Source organism: Cynocephalus volans, chromosome 13 (genome assembly GCF_027409185.1).
Source record: "Cynocephalus volans isolate mCynVol1 chromosome 13, mCynVol1.pri, whole genome shotgun sequence".
In the NCBI taxonomy this organism is placed as follows: domain Eukaryota; kingdom Metazoa; phylum Chordata; class Mammalia; order Dermoptera; family Cynocephalidae; genus Cynocephalus; species Cynocephalus volans.
Genome location: NC_084472.1, coordinates 74,900,621 through 74,922,364, shown reverse-complemented (window position 1 = coordinate 74,922,364; position 21,744 = coordinate 74,900,621). Strand labels below are relative to the sequence as shown.

The 21,744-nt window shown below is 36.8% G+C and overlaps 1 protein-coding gene across 3 annotated transcripts in view; it reads right to left on the bottom strand.

Annotated features, from left to right (window-relative positions):
* Positions 1 to 21,744, bottom strand: part of PALLD (palladin, cytoskeletal associated protein) — a 403,294-nt gene that overhangs the window by 17,364 nt on the left and 364,186 nt on the right. For 2 of the 3 annotated variants that reach the window (XM_063077067.1, XM_063077069.1), the window contains exons 12-16: positions 15,118 to 15,253; positions 11,785 to 11,883; positions 10,957 to 11,007; positions 9,532 to 9,753; positions 5,276 to 5,425 (exon numbers count right to left, since the gene is read on the bottom strand). In XM_063077067.1, coding sequence (XP_062933137.1) covers positions 5,276 to 5,425; positions 9,532 to 9,753; positions 10,957 to 11,007; positions 11,785 to 11,883; positions 15,118 to 15,253 — 658 coding nt within the window. The remainder of the gene's footprint in view (positions 1 to 5,275; positions 5,426 to 9,531; positions 9,754 to 10,956; positions 11,008 to 11,784; positions 11,884 to 15,117; positions 15,254 to 21,744) is intronic. The other variant, XM_063077068.1, reaches the window with a different exon arrangement.

Below are 21,744 nucleotides of genomic sequence, written 5' to 3'. Positions count from 1 at the left end.
TTTATTTGAAAAAAAATCCAGAATTCAATGAAGCATTTTTTAAAAAAAGATGCTTCCAATGTGCACAATAGAAAGTTAAGATTTTTAGGTCTGATCTTTTTTTTTTTTTAAAAAAGATGACCAGTAAGGGGATCTTAACCCTTAGCTTGGTGTTGTCAGCACCGCGCTCAGCCAGTGAGCGAACCGGCCATCCCTATATAGGATACGAACCTGCGGCCTTGGTGTTATCAGCACCACACTCTCCCGAGTGAGCCACGGGCCGACCCTGAACATCTTATTTATGAGAAAGATCATAAAGAATTAGTGCTAAGTGATTTTAATCATGCTAATATGCCTGTAACACTAGTCCTCATTGTAAGTAGGAGGCTCTGAAGTGCACTGATGCTATCGCATTTGCTTTCATTAACTTCTATTTTCCATCTGCTTTCATTAACACATGAAGTAATAATGGAAGTGAATGCTTAACGTGAAGCTCGAAATGAGCCAGCAAACCTTACACTGCTAAAATGAAACACAATCAAAAAACTTTTCATATTTAACTCAGCTGTGTTACTTTTCTATTCCAAATGGATCCACAGAGTTTAAATCTATAGTACAAAGAAGTCTGAATTCTTAAAGTGATTCTATATTAAACATCCAGCTTGTAAAGATTATTTAATGCCATGTACAAGGCCAGCTATTTATATAACATGGAAATAACATTTATATTTCATAGTTTATGAAATTTAACTTGTGGCACACAGGTCTTTATAAAAGCTTGCCACTTGTATACATAACGTAATTTGAGAAAACATCAAACTGCAAAACAGCCATTCCAAAATCCAAGTGCAATACAAAGTAACTTAGCAACACAGCAAAACAAAGTAAAACATTCATGTTTAGATTTGGTTGTGTCTTAAAGAGAGGATTAGAGTCTAAAATAAACTGTATTTGTGATCCTCACTTTGGCATGATGCTGGTGCAATGCTGCAGTGTTACCCATTATTTTGCTCAGCTATGAGACTGCTTTGGTCTCTCATGAATTGCTTGAGCTGCACAGGTTGGGCGCGATACGCAGTCCAGTCTGTTTAGAGCTGTGTGTTCTATCTCACGTAGAATCTGGATGTAGCAACAATATCGAACGTGTTTCTTATTCCCAAAAGATTAACCCAGGTGGAAAAAATATCATATTCTATAAAATATTCTGCTGAACTTTAGTATTTCCCTCTTTCCTTAGTTCTCACCCTTCTCTTGGCTGCCTTCTGTAATTATTTTCCATTGCTCAGGAAAGCTCTGCTGTCTGTGTTTCATTACTGAACTAATTTTTCCACTCCAGCCTGTTTCTTTTTCTCTTGGTCATTTCACATCATGTAGGCTACGGTGACTAGAAAAAACTAGTTGTCTCCCTTTAAAAATACTTTTAAAATTTCAAAAGAATTTAAGGTAACTAAAGGGCATCAAGAAAGTAAGGATTCAGCTTCAGTTTTCTGTTGACTACACTTCATACTTTGGGGATTAATATATCTTGAAACATTTAGCTTTTACTTTTGAAATTTTCTTTCAGTGCCTACTTAAGACATGCCTCTTGTAAATCATGTTTTAAATTCACAAATTACAAGAATAACAAAATATTTTAATATTCAATAATAGATGTTATAAAGTTGAGATTACGACAATATTGATCATTTCTTTAATGGCATTCCTACACCAACAAATGGTAACTTATGCCAAGGGTCAGGTAGAAAACTGTCTTCCACTTGTCATGGTTTAAGTACCACTGTGTTTTTCTAATGAGTGGTAAAGTTCATTCCAGTTTCTAGGTGATGACTCAGAAAACCTACATCTGGCATAACTGGATGTACTTGCTACTGAAGACCCCAGGAGAGAAAAGAAGGAGTTTTCTTTTGGAATTAGAATAAACCAGGCAATATGGTCAGAAACTAGGAACAGCAACTACTGCCAAGTGGCATAAATATCATAATTTCTCTCACAGCAATTTCAATGGAATATATACACCTAACACACTCTGTTTGAGGCCTAAAGGTATACTTTTAGGATGTCCTCAAGCTCTCTTCTTGAGTTTCCCCTCCTTTTACCTGTCTTTGGTTATTTAGGTAGAAAAGGAGAACCTTAGCCCTGCCTTAATTAAAATATTGGGTGCACCACCTAACCGTTAGAGACAGTCGGAATTCTCGGTATTAGGAACTGGTCCGGTTACTATTTTTGAATCTGTTGCTCCCACTGATAGACCAGAGCAGGCATATTACCCGCTGCCTGAATCACAGGTGGGATGGGATATTCTTTTAGGAGGTCTGGGCTTTTGGCTACCTGATGTAAACTGGTCCACTTCTCATTTCTTTGTCTTCTCTCCAAAGGACAGAGGCAAAGACCCAGAGTGAGTACACCATGGGGCTTAGCCTGGGATCTGGTAAAGCAGTGGAATTACTGGGGCCGGAATGAGGTCAGTGGCCACTCTCTTCTGGGCCTTCTCTTGGCTCTGAGGGTGCTGAGAACAGAGAGCACAGAGCAGCTTCCCAGCTTCATGTGTGGCTGGTGTCAGCTGTGCTGTGGGTGTGGCCCATTCTCTGGCTCATGGCTCCTCCACCCAGGCCCACAGCTGTGGCAGTTGTGGCACGGCCACATCTGTTGCCTAACTCCTTTCCCATGGGGGTGATAAAAAGGAAAAGGCAGGAAGTCAGAGGACCACACACCAGCAACACGTTGGGCAGACGTTCCATCCCAACTGACTTGCTTACTCTTTCACGGTACCGTGGGAGCGGAATACCTAGGAACAGAACTGATCCTTTACATCCTGGTTCCAGAGGCTTCTGCCAAGTTTCAGGACTGCTGCTCTAGTTTGGGGTAATTAGCGTCCCTGAATTCAAATAGTAACAATAACTAGCATTCACTGAAAGCATATCATGTGCCAGGTAAACTGAATTGCTTTTTACATGTACTGCTCTAATCTGTATTATCATTCTCATTTTATAGAAGAGGAAAGAGGAATGAGAAAGAGGTTAAGTAACTTGCGAAAGCTCATTTAGACAATGAGTGGCAGAAGTAGAACTCCAGCTCAGATCTGCCTAATGCCAAAGCTCATGCTTTAAACCCCTATACTACACTGTCTGCCTGGTTCTAGGCATTTCAGTATCATCAGTGTTACCCACAATCCTGGACTGTCTTTGTTGTGCCATTTCTTTCTTTTGATTTCTTTCCCTTTCTCCTTCTCCTGTGTTTACATGGGTTTTGTTTGTTTTTTGAGGGGGCTTTATATACAGGGCTTTAGGTAGATTATATTTATATTTTTTAATATCTGTTTATTTTAATTGACAAATTATACTTGTATATATGTATGGAGTACAATGTGATGTTGTGATATATGAGTATGTATACGACTTGGAATAATCCAAAGGGGATCTTCAGCGGTCCCTGTTTATCTAGTGATTTCATCACAGTTTGTCAAAAGAGTTTAAATGATCAAAGACTACTAACCCTTGAGGCTGGACCCTTGTCTCAAACTTTGCATATTGCCGCAGGCCATGAGCACTGAGTCCTTACCCATTTAGAACTAATCCTCATCTAAAAATACATTAGTATAATGTGAAGAAGACTAGAAGCAGGCTCATAATTGCAGTTTTACATTTATGTTCTTTTGTTCTATAAAATGGCTTACTCCAATAAAAATTTAAAACATGCTAGGAAAAATGTCTTGAAATTAATATCAGGATCCAACACGAGCAAGTGCTTAAGGAACACAAATAATTCTTTCCCTGTAATATATCCCAGCCTTTCTAGGGAAAAAGAGGAATAAAGGATACAACATGAAGAAAAATTTTGGATTTCGTTGAGTTCTCCACCATTTTTCTAGCAGAAAACTGAAATTTGAAATTTGTTAAGAGTCAAGGAATGTATAAGAAAAAAATACTAAAAGTACAATATCTACTGAAAATAAAATTTAAAAAAGCAAGTTTCACTTTTGTTCCCCCAAATACACCAAACATGAACACAAATAAGCATTAAAGTGCAACTTTTCAGTAGAGGTTGTGATTTTAACTATTTTTCAGGGTGACGGTCATGATTAAAAAATTAGAACCTCAAGAAGGTTCATTAATATGGAAACTTCATTGACAATGAAGAATTTGCTGTGCTCTATCAAAACCTGATTAGCTGCATAATTCCTGTTTCACTCTAATCTTGATATTACTGCAGAAAAATATCTTTATGACAATGGAATATTAGAATAAGTTAAACCTTGTACAAATATAAAATTTGTAAGTTTCATTAAAATTATTTATATTGTTTTCTAACACTTAATATTTTCTTTGAAAGACATAATGAAATATGAAATGATATAAATAGATCAGAGAATTTAAAAAGATGACTTCTGACAATCTTCACTGGTTAATATAAAATTGTTAATTTTAGTTTTCCTTTTTTTTTTAAAGTGTATTATTTACACAACTTCTGCAGGCTTAGTAAAATTATTGTCACATACTGAGTACAAAATTACTTCTTACTCATTTTTGTGTCCCCTGTACCTCAGCATAGTGCCTAAAATATACAAGATACCCAATAAAAAAGAATTTGCAGGCTTGAATTTGGAACATAATACCTGGAAGCATCCTATTAAATTCTAAAATGAAAATTGATTTTTTTTATCCCTACATCTAAGGACAGATACAAGAAAACATTTTGATGGAAACAAATCCTGAATGCTATCCATAGGCACTATCGAGATTATAATTTACATACATTATACATATATTATTTAAATTCAATACTTATACATACATTATTTAAATTCCATTGATGTTTGTGTATATTTCTTTTTAAATATTTTAGTTTTCTGAGTTTTTCTTCTATAGTCTATACATGTTACTCATTCTCAATTCTTTTCTCCTTCTTTATTTTCTTCATAGAACTTAATCCTACCTGAGATTATATTATTTAAGTATTTGTTACTGGCTTTTTTTCCACCTCAGGACTTTGTCCTGTCCACCACTGCAAACCCATCACCTACATAACAGGTGTGTGTACACACCTCAAAATATTTGTGGAAGGAGTGCACATCTTCACCAGAATTATTATTATAGAAGAACATCTGATGGAGTAAATAAGTACTCATGAAACAAAGAATTTTTCTAGCCTCTGTAACAAGCTGCATGCAGAATTTGAAAAACATAGTTTCATATAGGTCAAAGAGGTATAACCTTCTAATTAAATAGTTTCTCTGTCCAACCAAATGCCTGTAAGTGCTAGACACAGAACTGAGCCCAGACCTAATTCCCTTCTTCACCTGAGGGTTTGCAGCCATAATTGTGTAATTCCCATCATCATCAAGGGTGGAGGCTGTGGTGTGAAGAGAGCAGGTCCCATCAAGATCTCTTTGAATGGTGTAGTGATCACTCTTTGGAGAGATCTGCTTCCCATCTTTGAACCAATAGATCTGTAGAAGGAAACAAAGATTAAAGACTGAGAGTGTGTGTAGTCTAGCTTTAATTGGAGGACTGATTAATAATAACAGTGTGGTCTACAGAGCTGATCTGAGTTTTCATGTTAAAACATGAAATCGAACACCTGAATAGGAAATTGATTTTTGAGTGAAAAAAGCAGGTAACAAGTTCAATTTTATTTGTTTTTAAAAATTTTATATCCTCTTTTTCTTTTTAAAAATATGTATAGGAAAAACATGTACATATCCCCTTTTTGTTTTTAAAAATATGGTATTTACATTCATATATTATTTATATGAAGGGATATATATCAAAACTTAGCAGTGATTATTTCTATGGGGTGGCATTACAGGCATTTTTCTTTCTGCTTCTCTCTCTTTTCAAACGTACTGGCAATTAAAATGTATTACTTGTAAAGTAAAGGTAAAAAGATTGTTTTAGAGGAAAAAACAGACCCTAAACTGTAATCATTACACTGAATTGAGTTACACAAATAAAAGAGCGTGGTGGGGAGGGAGTTAAGGGTTGGTGATGGGTGGAACTCTATTGCTTTAATGCTGAGCCCAGAAGTATATGATCAAAGGCTGAAAGCTTGTCAGCAATCTCATTACATTAGGGAAAATTCAGTAGTACTGAAAACTACAGGGCTGGTGGGTTGGCTGAATTAGTCAGAGTTCAGTGTTGCAACACCAAGGTCAAGGGTTTAGATCCCCATTCTGGCCAGCCACCAGAAAAAAAAAAAAAAAAAAAAGGAAAATAATTTTCAGATATATAACTTGGGTTGATAGGAAATTAAGTTTGAAAAATAATTAAAGGAAAAATAAGTCTTGATTAAATAGAAAATAAGAAAGTGGTCCCACTACTTCTTCTATGGATCTTTCTTCCCTCCCTCACCTTTAATGAAAGCCACTGGTACATGGATATCAGCTGATTTAGTTATTATTTTTGACTTAGGCTATGAACCAAACAGTTAAAAGATGGGCCCATCATAATAAATCACAGTGCCAGCAGCCCTAACGAGACTGAGATGCTGAACAAATGTCTGCATCAACCCACCTTGGACACACTGTTAGGTAAAAAAATAAAATCCCTCTTTTTTAAGCCACAGCAAATTCCTTGTTGCCATTTTGTTCCTTGCAACCAGAAGCATTCCTAATAGATTTCTAACAGAAGAAAATTACTTTAGACCCTCTGTTTTTAAAATAAACTTCTTCCTTAATGTAAATCAATATGCAAATTGAGAATTCAAACTGGCATTCAAATTCAACTCTCTGTCAAAGTATCTGAATCTAAAAAATCTTTTTGAAACCTCCATTCCTAAGACAGGAATATATAGCACTACATATATATGAATTATCAATATCTGACTGCTATACCTTTTCTAGCTTCTATTGTTCAGTTAGCTCCAAATTTACAACTGCTCTATTATTTATTAATCTCTAGAACCTAAAAATCAATCAACTAGGCTAATAACTTTCAGTTCTAAAAATTAAATTATATAAAGCATCATACTTCATAATTATCATACTTTTTTTAGTGGCTTGATTATTTCTGATGGAACAAAGAAGCTGTAATTAGTATATAATTTCCTCCTTTTGTATTCTTGCCACAGTGCCAGTTCTTCAGAGTTATTTTTTTCCTTTAATAATATTTTTCACCTTCATTATACTTGGAATACAACTTTCAAATAAGAATTTAAGAAATATTTTAAAAATTTTACCAAGACTACTAATGAAGAGGAAAGGGGAGGGTATAAGAAATGAAAACAGGGTAAATGAGAAATTACCTTCAATATTGCTGTGTCTCAACTAGAACAAGCATGGCAAGGAAGGAATACAATATTTTTCAAAACATAAGCTAAAAAATGGTATATTTTTCTTTTATACATTATGAATATTCCATACTTTAATAATCCTAATATAATTTATAACACGTGCAGAAGCAGACAGTTCTTTAACAAACCCAGGAGGGAAGAAAAAAAATAGGCGTGAGGAAGGAAGGATGAAAGTAGAAAATCTAACAATAAAAAGTTCTAAGCAAATAATCTTCTTAAAGCTGCGAAGCATTTAACTTTGTATTAGGAAAAAAAGCACAGTTTTGTTAAAAACAAAAGCCCATCTTTCCCGTGAACATAGCATTCTGTAAGAATAGGAATCAATGATCTTAGAACTTGATGAATAACCTTAGGACTTGAGTAAGGTTTTAAAAATAATGTGGGATCTTTTTGTGAAAACGTGGGATTTTGAAGATATAATTTCTTGTTGAATTTCATTCATCAGCTGCAAATTTATTTATTTATTTATTTATTTATTTTTTGTCCTTTTTTGTGACCGCGTTCAGCCAGTGAGCCAACCGGCCATCCCTATATAGGATCCGAACCCGCGGCGGGAGCGCTGCTGCGCTCCCAGCGCCTCACTCTCCCGAGTGAGCCACGGAGTCGGCCCCGCAAATTTATTTTTAACACATGCATCTGATATTCTGTTATGAATATCACAGCTATTATCCAAATTATACCAAGACTATGGTAAAGAAGCTTTCTATAACACTAGAGTTTATTTGAAAAGTCAGTTTATTAGGAAGTGGATATGGATTTAAAAATTTAAGGCAAAAAAAAAAAAAAAAAATTTATGCCTGAACTGCCCTACAACACCCACGCCACTGATTTGGATCCACATACTGGCCAGCTGCAAAAAAAAAAAAAAAAAAAAAAAGGCTATTTTCTTTGGTATATTTTTCTCTGACTATGGTGTTGGAATTCTGTTTTAGGGAAAGAACATGACGGTAAATCCTGCCTTATTGTGAAAACAGAACAGTGCGTGGAGTTATAGGAAATTAACACCTAGAAGTGTCAGATGTTGTCATATCACTTTCCCTTTTACTGATTCTCATTTCAGCTTTTATACTACTGTTATGCATTTCAGTGACTACATTTTTCATTTTTGTGCTTATTTTACAAATTTGTATTTTTTGATACTGTCCTCCTCTTTCATTACAGTTTCTATTCCTTCTAAGACTGTTTCGATCATTTAAAAGTTATTTTAGAGTCTCCTTAAGATTGTTCAATATTGTGCAATACTTGGGCTTCAGTTTTCCTGTTTCTTGTGCTACTGACTCTCCTCGTGGTTGTTCTTTTCCTCATATGGTTTGTAAGTTTTTATTGTGAACCAACGTTCAGCAGTGTTTCCTCCTTTCTACCCTATGCAAGTCTGATATGCCTTAAGCTGTGAAAGTGTTCTGCAAGGTAACTTTTCACTTGTTTCAGCCAGAAACCTAAGGATTTTAATACCCAGGACTAAATTTCATATTTATTTCTTAGCTTTTGGCTCCATATCATGTGAAAGTGCAATTTGGGGGTTTCAATTTCTCACCTTTCTTATTCTTTTCACTCAAATTCTAGGGTAAAGTGTAATCCTGTTTATTGCTTTGCTGGGCTATAGTCCTCCCTTTAAAGACAGGGCACTCCTTATCCAGCATTTCCATATGTTTGTAGAGAGAAAGAAGGCTCCGGTCCAGGTCAGCCTAATCTACTACCGGAAGTTCTATTATCCTTTGTAAATAGTATTCCCCACCTCGCCTCCTTTTGTAAATAAAAGAAATCTTGGTTTTGTAGACTGAAGATTTGAAGTTTTTATAATCAGAAGTGGGCATTACATCTCTGTACAGTACAGAGCACTGGGTTCGTATCCAAGCCTGGCCACTCGCCAGCTCTCTGACCTTGGGAAAGTTAATTTATCTCACAGAACTCAGGGCAGTCATTTGCAATTTGGGACTAACACTGAGGAGAAAATGATGTGGGTGTGTGAGAAGCTCCTTGTTAATTATTCAATTGTTGTTATTAGTGGCAGGGGGTGGGGGCCCCTATTTATTCTGTTCTATTCTATTCTTCAAATGCAAACTCCACTCCCCTGACTCTCTACCCTTTTTGGTTTCTAATGCCTCCTGAAGATGGCCCTAAACTTAAGAGTACTTAAAACATTTCACACCGTGGGCACTGAGAAAGGTAGTCTGTATCTCTTCCTCCTATCATACATGCTATATTTTGGAAACTAAACTCTTCCTCAGAAAATATGACTCTTAAAAAGCCATGTTTTCAGCTCACCTTTGGCTTTGGATTTCCAGCCACTCTACATGCGAAAGTCACAGGCATTCCCTCAAAGATCTTGTAATGTTTCAACTTCATCTCAAAGCATGGTGCCACTCCATTTTCCACAGGCACATCCCCATACTGAACTTCATCACCTGATTCATCCACAGGAGACCTTTCTAGTCTGTACTCTATTTCACTGATGAGTCTCTGTTCACAGCTGGAGATTTTGTACTCCTATACAAAACAAAGAAAGTTCAAGTTGGTAACCTCAATCCCTTGTGGTACTACAATGTGTCTCACTAGTCTTGTCCCCCTCTCCAACATGGCACTGAGAAGACAGTGGTATTTTTACTATAGAGCTTAAAAGCATACTCTGAACCCAATTCAATTCCATATAAAACAAAAAAAATCTGGAAGTGAGTATATATGATAATTCAAATTGTCTTCAAGTCCAGTCATCTTTTCCCTCCCCTCAAAAAAAAAGAAAAACCTAAGAAGAGTTTTTTGTCTCTTTTCTCTTTCGAGCTGGGGCAAACAAGGGGAGAGAGAGGGAAAGAAAAAGGCAAAAGCAAAAGCTATGTGTTCCTAAACCGTTCATAAAAACAAAACACAGAGGAACACTGATTTGCTCTGTAGGCAGAAAGCTGATGCAGGCTGGTGCCTCCTTTCAAAAGGCGAACAGGACAAGTGGCCAGCAGCTGCAGTATTACACAGAATTTTAACAAACAAATAATGGGAAAAATGGCACCCAGAACATTCCCCTGCCTCTTAGGGACCCCCTCCTTAGCTCTGCAGCTATTAGGAACCCACTCTCTTTGGAAAGAAAAATAGGATTGCAACTTAGTCAAAATTTTGGTTAAAAAAACAAAAGCAAAGCAAAGAACCCATCAACATCCTACTGTGTTAAGGTGGATCCTGCAGTCTTCTTGAGTACAAAGTGCAACGAAGACAAGGCAGCCCATTATAAAATATTCCCTATTTAATATTAAATAAAAGATAACTTTAACTAGATTTTCTCTTAAGTAAGTTACTCGACATTTAAAAAATTGTTGGTGTATGAATGTAGAAATACGATGGTATGAATGAAAGTGCAAAAAATACACCACAGGTTGTTTTGTCTAATTACTATCACTTTAATCACTTTAAGAATTAGCACTTTTTTCCGCTAGAAAGGTATATAACACATGAAAAAGTTTTCATGATTTCAAGTTCACAGCATCCACTAATGACAGAATTAAATTCAAGTTTGTAAATAAATGACAAGAAAGATCACATTGCAATAATTTTGTTCATCTCATATTAAATGAAAATAGATACTAGCTGTAGCGCTTATAATAAATATATGGCAGTAAAGACAGATACAAAGGTAAAAGAGAAAGAACAGAAGAAAACAGACACAGTGAAAAACCAGAAAGAGAAGGAAGGTGAAGGCTTAACCTTTTGACCATCCAGAGGACGCCCTACAGAAGCATGAGGAGACTCAATTTCCTGTAATGGTAGAAAAAAAGAAGTGAAGACTAACAACAAAATAGTAAGAATGTAGCAAGATTTCTAGTTTTCTGTAAGTGAAACTTTTGTGGTGGTAATATTTAACACAGAAAAACTTTCGGATTTTGAAGGGTGATCCATTTCTCAACAGACATGAGAAAGAGTTTGATTCTTTAAACTTGCTTTAAAAGCTTTCTTTTAGCTTGAGACTACATCTGGAAACTCCAAACAGAAGCATTAGAGAGTCAAAGTAGCTTACATCAAATCTATGAAGTATCTTTTTTTTGGTGGTTACAGAAGAACAAAAAATAGCATTTTAGGTCTTCTGCTAATGAGTGTGTAACTGTATATATGAAGGAAGATAAAGACATAGTCTTTTCTGCACACAGATATCTTACTTTGACTAGATAGTAAATATATAATGAGAAATATTCGCTAGCTATTTTAAATAAGAAAATGTGTTTGTCCATGCAAAAGTATTTTGCAGTAAAGCACAGGACCGGAAAAACAGAAATATACTAGAAAGGAGAATAAACTATTCAATAAGAAGATAAGAACAGGTATGGAAATAATTCTATCAATCACCTGACACAGTGTCTAGCACACAATATATATTTAATAAATATTAGCTATGACGTTGATTGATGATATTAATATTGTTTTTCTGTAACTTGCCCTCTACTTTCCACAAAATTGTTCCTAAGGTGTCCATAAAGAGTATGGAGAGAGGAACAGGATAACTGTTATTCTTCTAAGAAGTCCAGAGCAACGTAGTACCTGATTAGCCGTTTCCTCTTCAGGCTCTTGAATATTAAAGACAGTTGCACTGTCAGCACCTAGTAGTCGACGAGCCATTCTTTCTTCATATGTTAACTTCTAAACAAAATAAGTCACAAAAAATACAAAATTAGGAAAAAATCACAATAATAACTGCCTTCTGAAAAACAGTGAAAAACAAAACAAAACGAGTTTTGATGTTTCTGTAACTACTGTCCTGCCAGCTTCAGAAGCCTGTATGTAAAAAAGAGTCTGTTTCTTTCCCTTGCTTCAGTTTTTCTACCTTTCACCCCCAATTCTGGACCTAATGGCCCAGTCCAGTGCTGCGAGATGAGATAACTAATCTTGGGAGCTACCCACTGATAGAGCACAAATTTAATGTGAATAAGAAGCAAAAAGACAGAAACCACATAGAAAATATGTCACGTACGTATCCTTAATGAAAAACAGAGAAAAAAAGAACATATTCAAACAGCAAAACATGATTTAAAGGAAATGCCATTTACATAACCATCCCTAGGCTTCAGAACAGCCAAGTCAGTTCCAAGATTGACAATAAAAACAAAGATACTGGAAAGGAGAATTAACTGATCAATAAGAAGATAAAAACAGGAGGTATCACTGATGGAAATAATTCTATCACTCAATACAGTGTCTGGCACATAATATGTGCTCAATAAATATTAGCTAGGAGAAGTTTTAGACCAGCTGGCAGTGATGGTCTCTCTGCTTTGGGATTCTCACCACTAAGAGCATTTCCTAGGCTGCTGTGTAATGTGGGTGAACAGGGGCAAATATAATAACCCACAAAGAATGATTGCACATGGGTGAATTAGCAACAGGACTATGAAAGATAGTGGCCAAAGCTAACATCCACAATTCATGACTCTACTCAGAAATAGACTGCCCATCAGGCAAAGAAAGTGGTAGTGATCTTGCATCTAGCAATTAAGCACTTCGGAATGGGCCAAACCATTTTTGCTGGTTACATAAGAAATGCCAACATCTTATTTTGTCTATTTGGGTGATTCCTGCTCTTGAGTGTTGATTCTAAAGTGTCTTAGAATTATGCGTCTGGGAGGAACTTTCAGAGACCACCTGCCCCTTCAGGGGCATTTTACAAACAAGTGTTTGATTAGAAATAGAGAATAATCAATAAGGCAGAATACAAAAAAATACAAAAGTTAATTCAGATAAACTTCCAAACTTCTGAATATAGATGCAAATTCTATTGGAAACTCTCTAATTAGGAAAATATGTTGAGTAAATTTACAATTTCCAGTAATGGCTGGTTCCAGTCCCAGCTGAAATCGGGAAGTGAAACAAGTCAAGTGCCAAATGACAAGTATTTCTGAAGCTCAAGTTATTTCATTTAATGAAGAAATGGCAGGGAATAAGAAGAGGGAGAGGTAGGTGTTTGAGAGGTGCATGGAGTGTCTCAATCTGGTATGATATTACTTAAATTAATTTTCTCATGTCTATTAAAAAAATCAGTGAGTTCAATTTTCAAAGACAGTTTTAAATACCTGCTGTCTTAAAAATCCTTCCTAATGTTACCACGGAGAATTGAATCAACATTAAAGGGAGGCCTGGAGTGATTTCCTTAAGTAGAAATATCAATTTGGTATATATTTCTCCATCAGAATGCACCTGCTACTTTAAAAGCCAAATTTACTTCATAGTTTTGTTTCTAAATCACTATGCCATGTGGATATACAAGCCCTTGTCTAAAGAAGCCGAAAATAAGTAACAGAATAATATGTAACCTTAGGAAAATGTTGTTTGAGAATCCCATTTTCTAAAAAGTGATACCTCACTTTCCTTTTAAGCTCTCAAAGGTGGATATCTATGGAATTTACTGTGAATGTCATTCACTGCTAAACAGATAAATATAAATAATACATACTTGTATATAAAAGAGATATGTAAAATATATAACAGATAAATATAAATATATATGTAATATACATAATACGGTTCAATAATAGCTTATAAAAGTTTTTCCTCAACCAACAGAATCTTAGTCCATAAGGAATAGTTAAACAACCAAAAAGGAAGTAAAAAAGTTGGAGAGATGCCCTTACGTGTCTTGAAAAAGTTCCCATAAGTATTTGTTTTAACCTTTCAGAGGCTTTAGTTGACATAGCCAGGGAAAACTTCCAGAGTATGGACTTTTACATATGCAATCACTTATTTCAGGGAGAAAATATTTTCCCTTGGTGAAAATCTCCTATATTCAGTGAAATGAGTAACTAACACAAAACTCATTAGAATTTTAATCTTCCTTAATCAGATTAATACACCCTAATAATTAAAATCAGCATTCAATATCCCTCCTCTATTCTCCACTTTTCCAGTCAAACGTGGTCCCTTCTCACATTTTTATTTATCAATGCTTGATAATTAAAATTCCCAGAAAACATAATATACAGAGCTTTCTACTCTGAGAAAGGCATCAGAGAAAGAGATTTTATAGAAAGAGTCTCTTTTCTTCTACTTAGTGCCAGGCTAATTTTTCTGGTGATAATTCCATTATAAAGCCACAGAAGGCTCCTCTCCTTTACCTGGGAAATCTTATTTGCTAGACCTGCTGTTCTTTCCCCCTTAAAATACTCTGATGTAGTAGGAAAGGGGTAAGCAAAAAACAAAAACAAATGAAGAAACATTTAAATTCAATGGAGAAAACATCTCATACATACATATATATATGTATATTTACCAGATCTGTTCATATACACTACAATTCTGTAGCCTTAAAACATAATTATTTTTCCCTTGAGTTTAGTTGCCTTGCTGTAACAAACTAGAACAAGATTGTGGAATAGGCATTCCTCTTTTGGATTACTGAATCAATATCTAGCAATAGTCTGTTAGAACAGAACTGAACTTCAGGAATGTTTCTCTAGTAAAGATTTTTTTGTGTGTAGAAGCAGTATGTGCCATAAAATCCAAATTCTCCTTTTGGCACATTAATTCCAATCCCACTGATTCTGGGTAGCTACAAACCATGCCAGAGCATACCTTCTCCCTCCCACTTCAACCGCCATCCAGCCAGAGTGGAATCCTGTGTGCCTTTTTCTTTACAACATCGTCTTTCTCATTTGTCCTACTCCCAACCCTACTATCGCCCCTTCCTTCTTTCTCTCTCTCCAACTTGCTACCTTCATTCCAAGAATGGTTTTAGGAACAGGAATGAGCAGTGAAGACTGAGTAGAAGGAAGCCATTTCATTTTCTCCCTTTCCTCCAGATTGAAGCTATACTAAAAGGAATGTTGAGATTCAGGGGTAGAAAATAATTTGCCAAGTCCAGGCCCCAAATCTCTTTCTCAGTACCGGCTGGCCGTTGTTCAGGAGGTCCTCCTTAAAGCGAAGTTTTCGTTCCAGGTCTTGAATGACAGCATCCTTTGTGCCTTGAATCTCTTCATCAGAGGCTATTCTAGCAGTTCTACCGGCCTTTTTTGGAAATCCCCTGCAGGACAAAAGCACAAGGCACTATAGTCAGTTGTCTGGCATATAAATCGAAGTCACACATTCAAGTCCAGCAAAGAGTGCAATGTGTCAATGTGTCACTCCACTCTTTTTTATTCTACATCTATTACAACTGTTATGGAAAGAAGCATGAAAGCTGGTTTCAGCAGTTCAGGTAACATGCATTGGAACCAGTTTTCAGAGAAAAGTTCAGATACATTAGAGGAGCATGCCTCAGTGGCTCGGTAAATGCCAAGAATAGGGAAGGCCTATATTTTAGTACTAAAGAGGCAGCAGTGTAAAGTGGAAGAATGATGTGACTTGTAATCAGACCAAAGTTTAAAATCTGACTCTACGTTGTATTACGTTTGTAACCTTGGGGAAGTTTCTTAACAACTCTGACAAAACAGGTAAAACAATATATACCACATATGAATGTTGAGAAGATTGGAAAGAGAACATACTTCTTTCATGCTTTTATTCAGTCTTCTGGTCGTTCATAATTCATTTACTCGACACCAGTGCCTAGCCCATTCTTAGTGAATTAAGTTTGTTGCCTTTCCTTCTATTTCCTTGTATCCAAATTTGATTAGAGTAAGCCAATGTTATATGATATAAGGTCTACTATATACTAGAGGGTTCTGGGAGGTTTGCAGGTCCTGCTCTGCTGGCACAATCCAAGCCTCCTAAACTCCTGGAGAGTCCAGGGCTCTCAAGATATGTGGTATCACAGAACCTTTCTTTCCAAAGGCAGCAGTGATGCCCTGGGTCGTGTGAGCCAGGATTCATTGGTCCTGAGTGCTTAATGGGCATGGAAATCACTTTTGTTGATGCCTTAAGCAAGTTGCTTCTTATTTCTCTCCCCTTTCCCCCACAGAGCAGTGGGTAGAGATGAATGAGAAATGGAATATTATACAATGATGAAATGAATGACCCATTGCTACTCATATCAACAAAGTTGAATTTCAGAAACAAAATTTGAATAAAAAACAGCAAGTCATAGAAGAATACATATATTATATGCTTCCATTTATAAACAGGCAAAAGCTAAACAGTCTATTGCCAGGGCAGTGGTTCTCAAAGTGTAGTCCCTGGACCAGCTGCATCAGCACGACCTGAGGAGGTGTCAGAAATGCAGATTTTTGGCCTCACTCCAGACCTACAGGATCAGAAACTCTGGGTTGGGGAGGTCCAGCAATCTGTGTTTTAACAAGCCCTCTATGTGATTCTGATACATGCGAAGCTTGAGAAACAAACTTAGGGAAACATACATACATAGGAAAACTACAAAGAGAAGTGAGAGAATGATTAAGAGAAATTCAGGGTGGTAGTTACCTCTCTGGGAGAATAGTAGATGCAATTGGGGAAGGTCACAGGTACTAGAAATGTATAAGAAATTCATTTCACCATTATTAAGCTACATATACAGGTTGAGCATCCCAAATCTGAAAATCTTAAATCCAAAATGCTCCAAAATCTGAAACTTTCTCTGCACTGACATGACACTCAAAGGAAATGCTCATTGGAGCATTTTGGATTTTGTATTTTCAAATTTAGGATGCTCAACCAGTAAGTATAATGCAAGTATCCCCAAATCTGAAACACTTCTGGTCCCAAGCACTTTGGATAAGGGATACTCAACCTGTACATTGTATATAATTCCTTATTCATGTTATATATTTCCTGATAAGATATTCCTAAGTTTAAAAAGTTTACTGCAAATGCATGATGGCATTTTGTGCCTGACATCACTTCACCGATATGGCAGAAAGCACAGTAAGGCTAAGGATGTACAGAAACATAGAGTTCACCAAGTCTCACCTTCTTACCATTTCACCCAATAGTGCTGGGAGCAAAACAATAACTAGGTGTGCAGCAGAAAATGTGAGGATCCTGTAACAGGTCTGCCCCCAATCCTCATCGGTAATACCATGTACTCCTGAGGCCTGTGCTCCTGATCTTCCCAAGAGCAGTTCTTTGCTCCTGTCCCCTCTCATTTGTTTCCTTGCTGAACTTTTCCTGGTTTTGATGGGTGTTCACTCTTCAGTGTGCTTAGAGAAGGTGATCTCTCTCCAGACTCAGTGGGTGATTGATCTAAGCCAATTTGAGTGGACTCAATCCCCTGGACAGTGATTAGTTTAGCATTTAGCCAGAGGCATCTGATGTAGTTCTGGCCAATGGGATTTGGGGGATGAAGGTTGGAGTGAGAGGGTAAGAGGCTCTAGTTAAAAATTTCCTATCCCTAAAAAGAAACACATAGTAAGAAACACCCCTTCTCTTTCACTGGCTATCACTGTGTCAGAAATGTAATGCCAAAATCTGCTGCGATCACTCCGTGACTGTGAAAGGAGAACCTGTAACACGCCAATGATGATAGAGTGGAAAGACAGAGAGAACCATGGTCCCCCATAATGTTTTTGGGGCACTGTATTAACCTATCATGGAACCACCCTACCCCATACTTGTTTTGTAAGTCAATGAACCCTGTGCATTTAATCTACTTGTAGTTGAGCCTTCTGATACCTAGAGTGGAAAATATTCTAACTGATAAAATCTGCTTTTCCAAGTCCATCCTTTTTAGCCATTTGCCCTTCAAGTTCAAATAAAATGACACTTGACTTTGACATTAAAGAAACAAATCAAAGAAATAAAATATTGTGATATATTGTGTTTGTAATGTCAAAGAAATGGTTAGTCAAACTTTAAATTGTACCCTACTCACAGGGAATTGATCTTGATATTTAGGGCGCTGGGCAATGACTGGACTCTGAGACATGTTGATAGTAAGAGCCATAGGAATAATGATTTATAACCTCAATTCTTAGTACCACACAATCCTTTAACAAAAATGTTCATAGTTAGCTAGCTTTCCTGAGCCTGGAGCCTCTCTCTCCTCCTACTCTTTCTTCCCAGGGTTATGTCAACAGCCTTCAGTTTAACGTCTCCTTGGAAAGGATGTCCCTGACTAAGTCTACTCCATTAGTTATTGTACCATGTTTGTTTTCTTCATAGCATCTATCACACTCCATTATTGTGTGTTCTTTTTTAATAGTCTCTCCCACACCATGACTCTTTTGTTAATCACAATGCTTGTTAACAGACACTCAAATGATATTTCTGGAACGAGTGAATGAATGTTCTATTTCCACACTGACCTCTCTCTAACTTCCCTTCTCAGTCAAGAAACTTTATGCCAGAGCCATCTGAAATCAGACATGTAAAAAATCAGGCTCAGGACAAGTAAAAACGACGCAATTTTGGAAGTAAAGTTCTGTGCTGCTTTTGACTGCAGCCTTACATCTGAGAACTAGAAGAGCTAGGTTTTGAAGTCACCTGAAAGGTAAAACTGAAGACAGCTACCTCTCTGTTGCATCAGATATTGTTGGGAATACACAAGTTCCCATTATTGTTCTAGGTCCGAACAATATAAACGAGTTGCACAACTCTGTGGTGATGAGCAGGCTTTGATGATAGAGTCATCGCTGTGTTTCTGCAGGAAGACTGCACTGGGAGCTGTGTTCTTGGCACAAATGAGAAAGAAATGGTGAAAGGGTGACTACCAAGGACAGAATAGATCATCTAAACAGGAGAAGCAGAGAACTGGTTAAGAAAGACAGCCAGGTTCTCCTGGGCAAGTAAACACCTGTCTTTCACTATAGAATAAGTCCTGATGCTTGGAAAACATGTCTCTGTATACCTGAATCTTTTAGGGAGGCTTAGTACAATTGCTCTGGAACTTTTCATAGAGAAGCCATTCACCTTGGTTTGGGTCCCTGCCCCACAGGCATTTTTATCATTTCAAAGAGTAAAATCAAAATTACTCTTTGACCCAAATAAAAACCCTGATCATTCCATATTTCTAACAAGTCAATTCCCTAATGTATCAAGATTACCAGCACTGTAGGGCATTTACTTAATCCCTATTGTTCCCCAAATTTTTAAAACATTTTTTTTCTTTACTTATAGAATTTGAAGTACTCATATTTTCTTGGTTCTGAACAATTAACACTGAAATAAAAATTAATGAATTGAAAGATTTTTGAAAGTCCAATAGTCTTTCCACAAATATTTATGGAGTATCTGGCAAGACACAGTGCTAGGCCAATAATTCTTTTAAGCCTAGAAAATAATGGTTCATTGGTAAGTATATCATTGTATTGCTGGATAACATCATGAATTTCAAATATGTATCAGAAATTTTATGCATAAAAATGAAAAAAAAGAAAAGAAAAGAAAAGAAAAGCTTTATCACTACGTATAGTCTCAACACTATTTTATGTGAGTGAGATGGTAAAGACAACCAAATCCTAAAGGATGGTTCTTGATCACAAGAGGTTAATAATAAAGTTGGGGAGTAACCATGTGGTACAAATTCTAGGTGCAATGAGAATAAAAAAGAAATAGAAAACAGTGCTGGCTAGAATGACTGCAGAAGACTTCATTACAGAAGGGAGTATCTAAAATTGACCTTGAATGGGCCAACCCCGTGGCGCACTCGGGAGGGCGGGTTCGGATCCTACATAGGGATGGCCGGTGCGCTCACTGGCTGAGCGCGGTGCGGCCGGTCACAAAAAAGACAAAAATAAATAAATAAATAAATAAATAAATAAATAAATGAAAATAATAAAATTGACCTTGAATGATGATGAGGATATAGACATACGGGGGGAGAGGAAGGAATTGAGCATGAATAGATGCAGAAGCAAGAACTGTTTTTCACCACTTAAAATCTGTGTGGCTTGGGCTAGTTGCCTAATGATTGTGTGCCTCAGTTTCCTCCTCTGTAAAATGTGGATATGAATACCATATATGTCATAGGATTATTGAGAAAACCACATGAGCTAATACATATCAAGCACTTAGAACAGTGCCTGGCATAGTAAGAGCAGATCTGAAGAGGCAAACAGAAAAATCTAGCATGGAAGTGAATCAGAGATGAGACAATACGAGGGGAACAGAATGAAAGAGGGGAAGGAGTTGAAAAATATGCCAAGAATTCTTGACCAGACCAGTGTTTCCAAGAATGTGCCAGTAACCCTTAGTGATTGCCTTTTCAGGGCTCAACTCTGTTCTAGGTACTGGGAATAAAATGTTGAACAACACTAAGTCACAATACTTACAAAAATTATATTCTACGGTGGGGATGGCAGGGAGAGATAGGAAGAAAAGAAGAGTGGAAGGAAAAGACATACCAGGGGGTAGTAAGTGGTCTGAAGTGACAGGAGTATGAGTGGATGGCTACATAGACAGTGTAGTCAGTCAAACCTCTGAGGAGGTGACACTACACCTGAGGCCAAATGAAATAAAGTTGCTGGTTGTGGGAAGACCTGCAGAGAGAGCCAGGCAGTGCAAAGGCCCTGTGGCCTGGAGGGAGAACAGATGGGCATGGTGAACCTTGAGAAAAGAGGAACAGTATACAGTATTTCTCACACTTATTTTAATATACCTCTTCCTTTTTTCAGAGAGCTTCTCATTGAACTAATGTAATTCAGAAAACACTTTAGGAAATTGTGTTAAAAATTGAGGATAAGGTTTAGGGTTAGCATGTAAGGTTAGAGTTAGAAATCAAAATGGAGTATTTGGAAAGGAAAGGCACCAAGAAAGAAAAGTAATTATAAGTTTTTGAAGCAAAGTTTTGGCAACTGTTTGTTTTTCTATAAAACCAATTCTATGTTGGAGTTTAATAAGATGGTTGTGTGTGGAGTATGCATAAAGCAAATGTACTTCACAGGGCCTGGTTTTCCAAAGCCTTGCAGTTTCAAATATTGACCTTGCAAAGGACAGGAAATTTCCCCCAGGCTATAGTCTCTGTTGTAAGATAAAGAATTGTAAAACAGCAAGGTTGCTGGCTCAAAGACGGTTACTGACTGATAAGTAAAGATACTGGGAAATTGCTGTAAGAAGAGAATGTTTGCTAAAATCAAGCTTTTGTTGGTGGATCAACTTAACTTCTTGAAAAACTGGATTATGGAATGTCACCTTGCCTTTCTTACTGAATGTTACCAGCTTCTATTGTTAAACTTGTTAAACTGTACTTAGAAAAAACCCCACCTATGTTCTCTTCCTGTAACTTCCTGGTCTGGAGAATAAATGCGGGAAGAGAACCCCAATTTGTGGTTAATTTCCCAAATAGAAGGAATGCCTCTCTCTTGAGGGTTCCAGGAGATTAACCCCTTTTTGGGGCTTCTCACTGCTCAGAAGAGATGGGCTTTGAATAATCTTTGGTGACTCCATCACCCAGGGCAAAAGGGGTGACAAATCCGTGGGAGGCAAAGCAACAGTTGTGAGTTTGCTCCCCCAAATGGCACCTACTTTTGATAAATGAGGAGCAGCAATTAGTTAGAAAATAAAAAAATATATCTGGTGACAAAGAGATGCTCTCTCTTCATGATGGCTTGCAGAATTAAAAACAAAAATGCTTATTCAAAGTAAATTGTTATCAAAATCAGAATCCTTCACAAAAATCCATACTCAGAGACAAACCTTAATCAG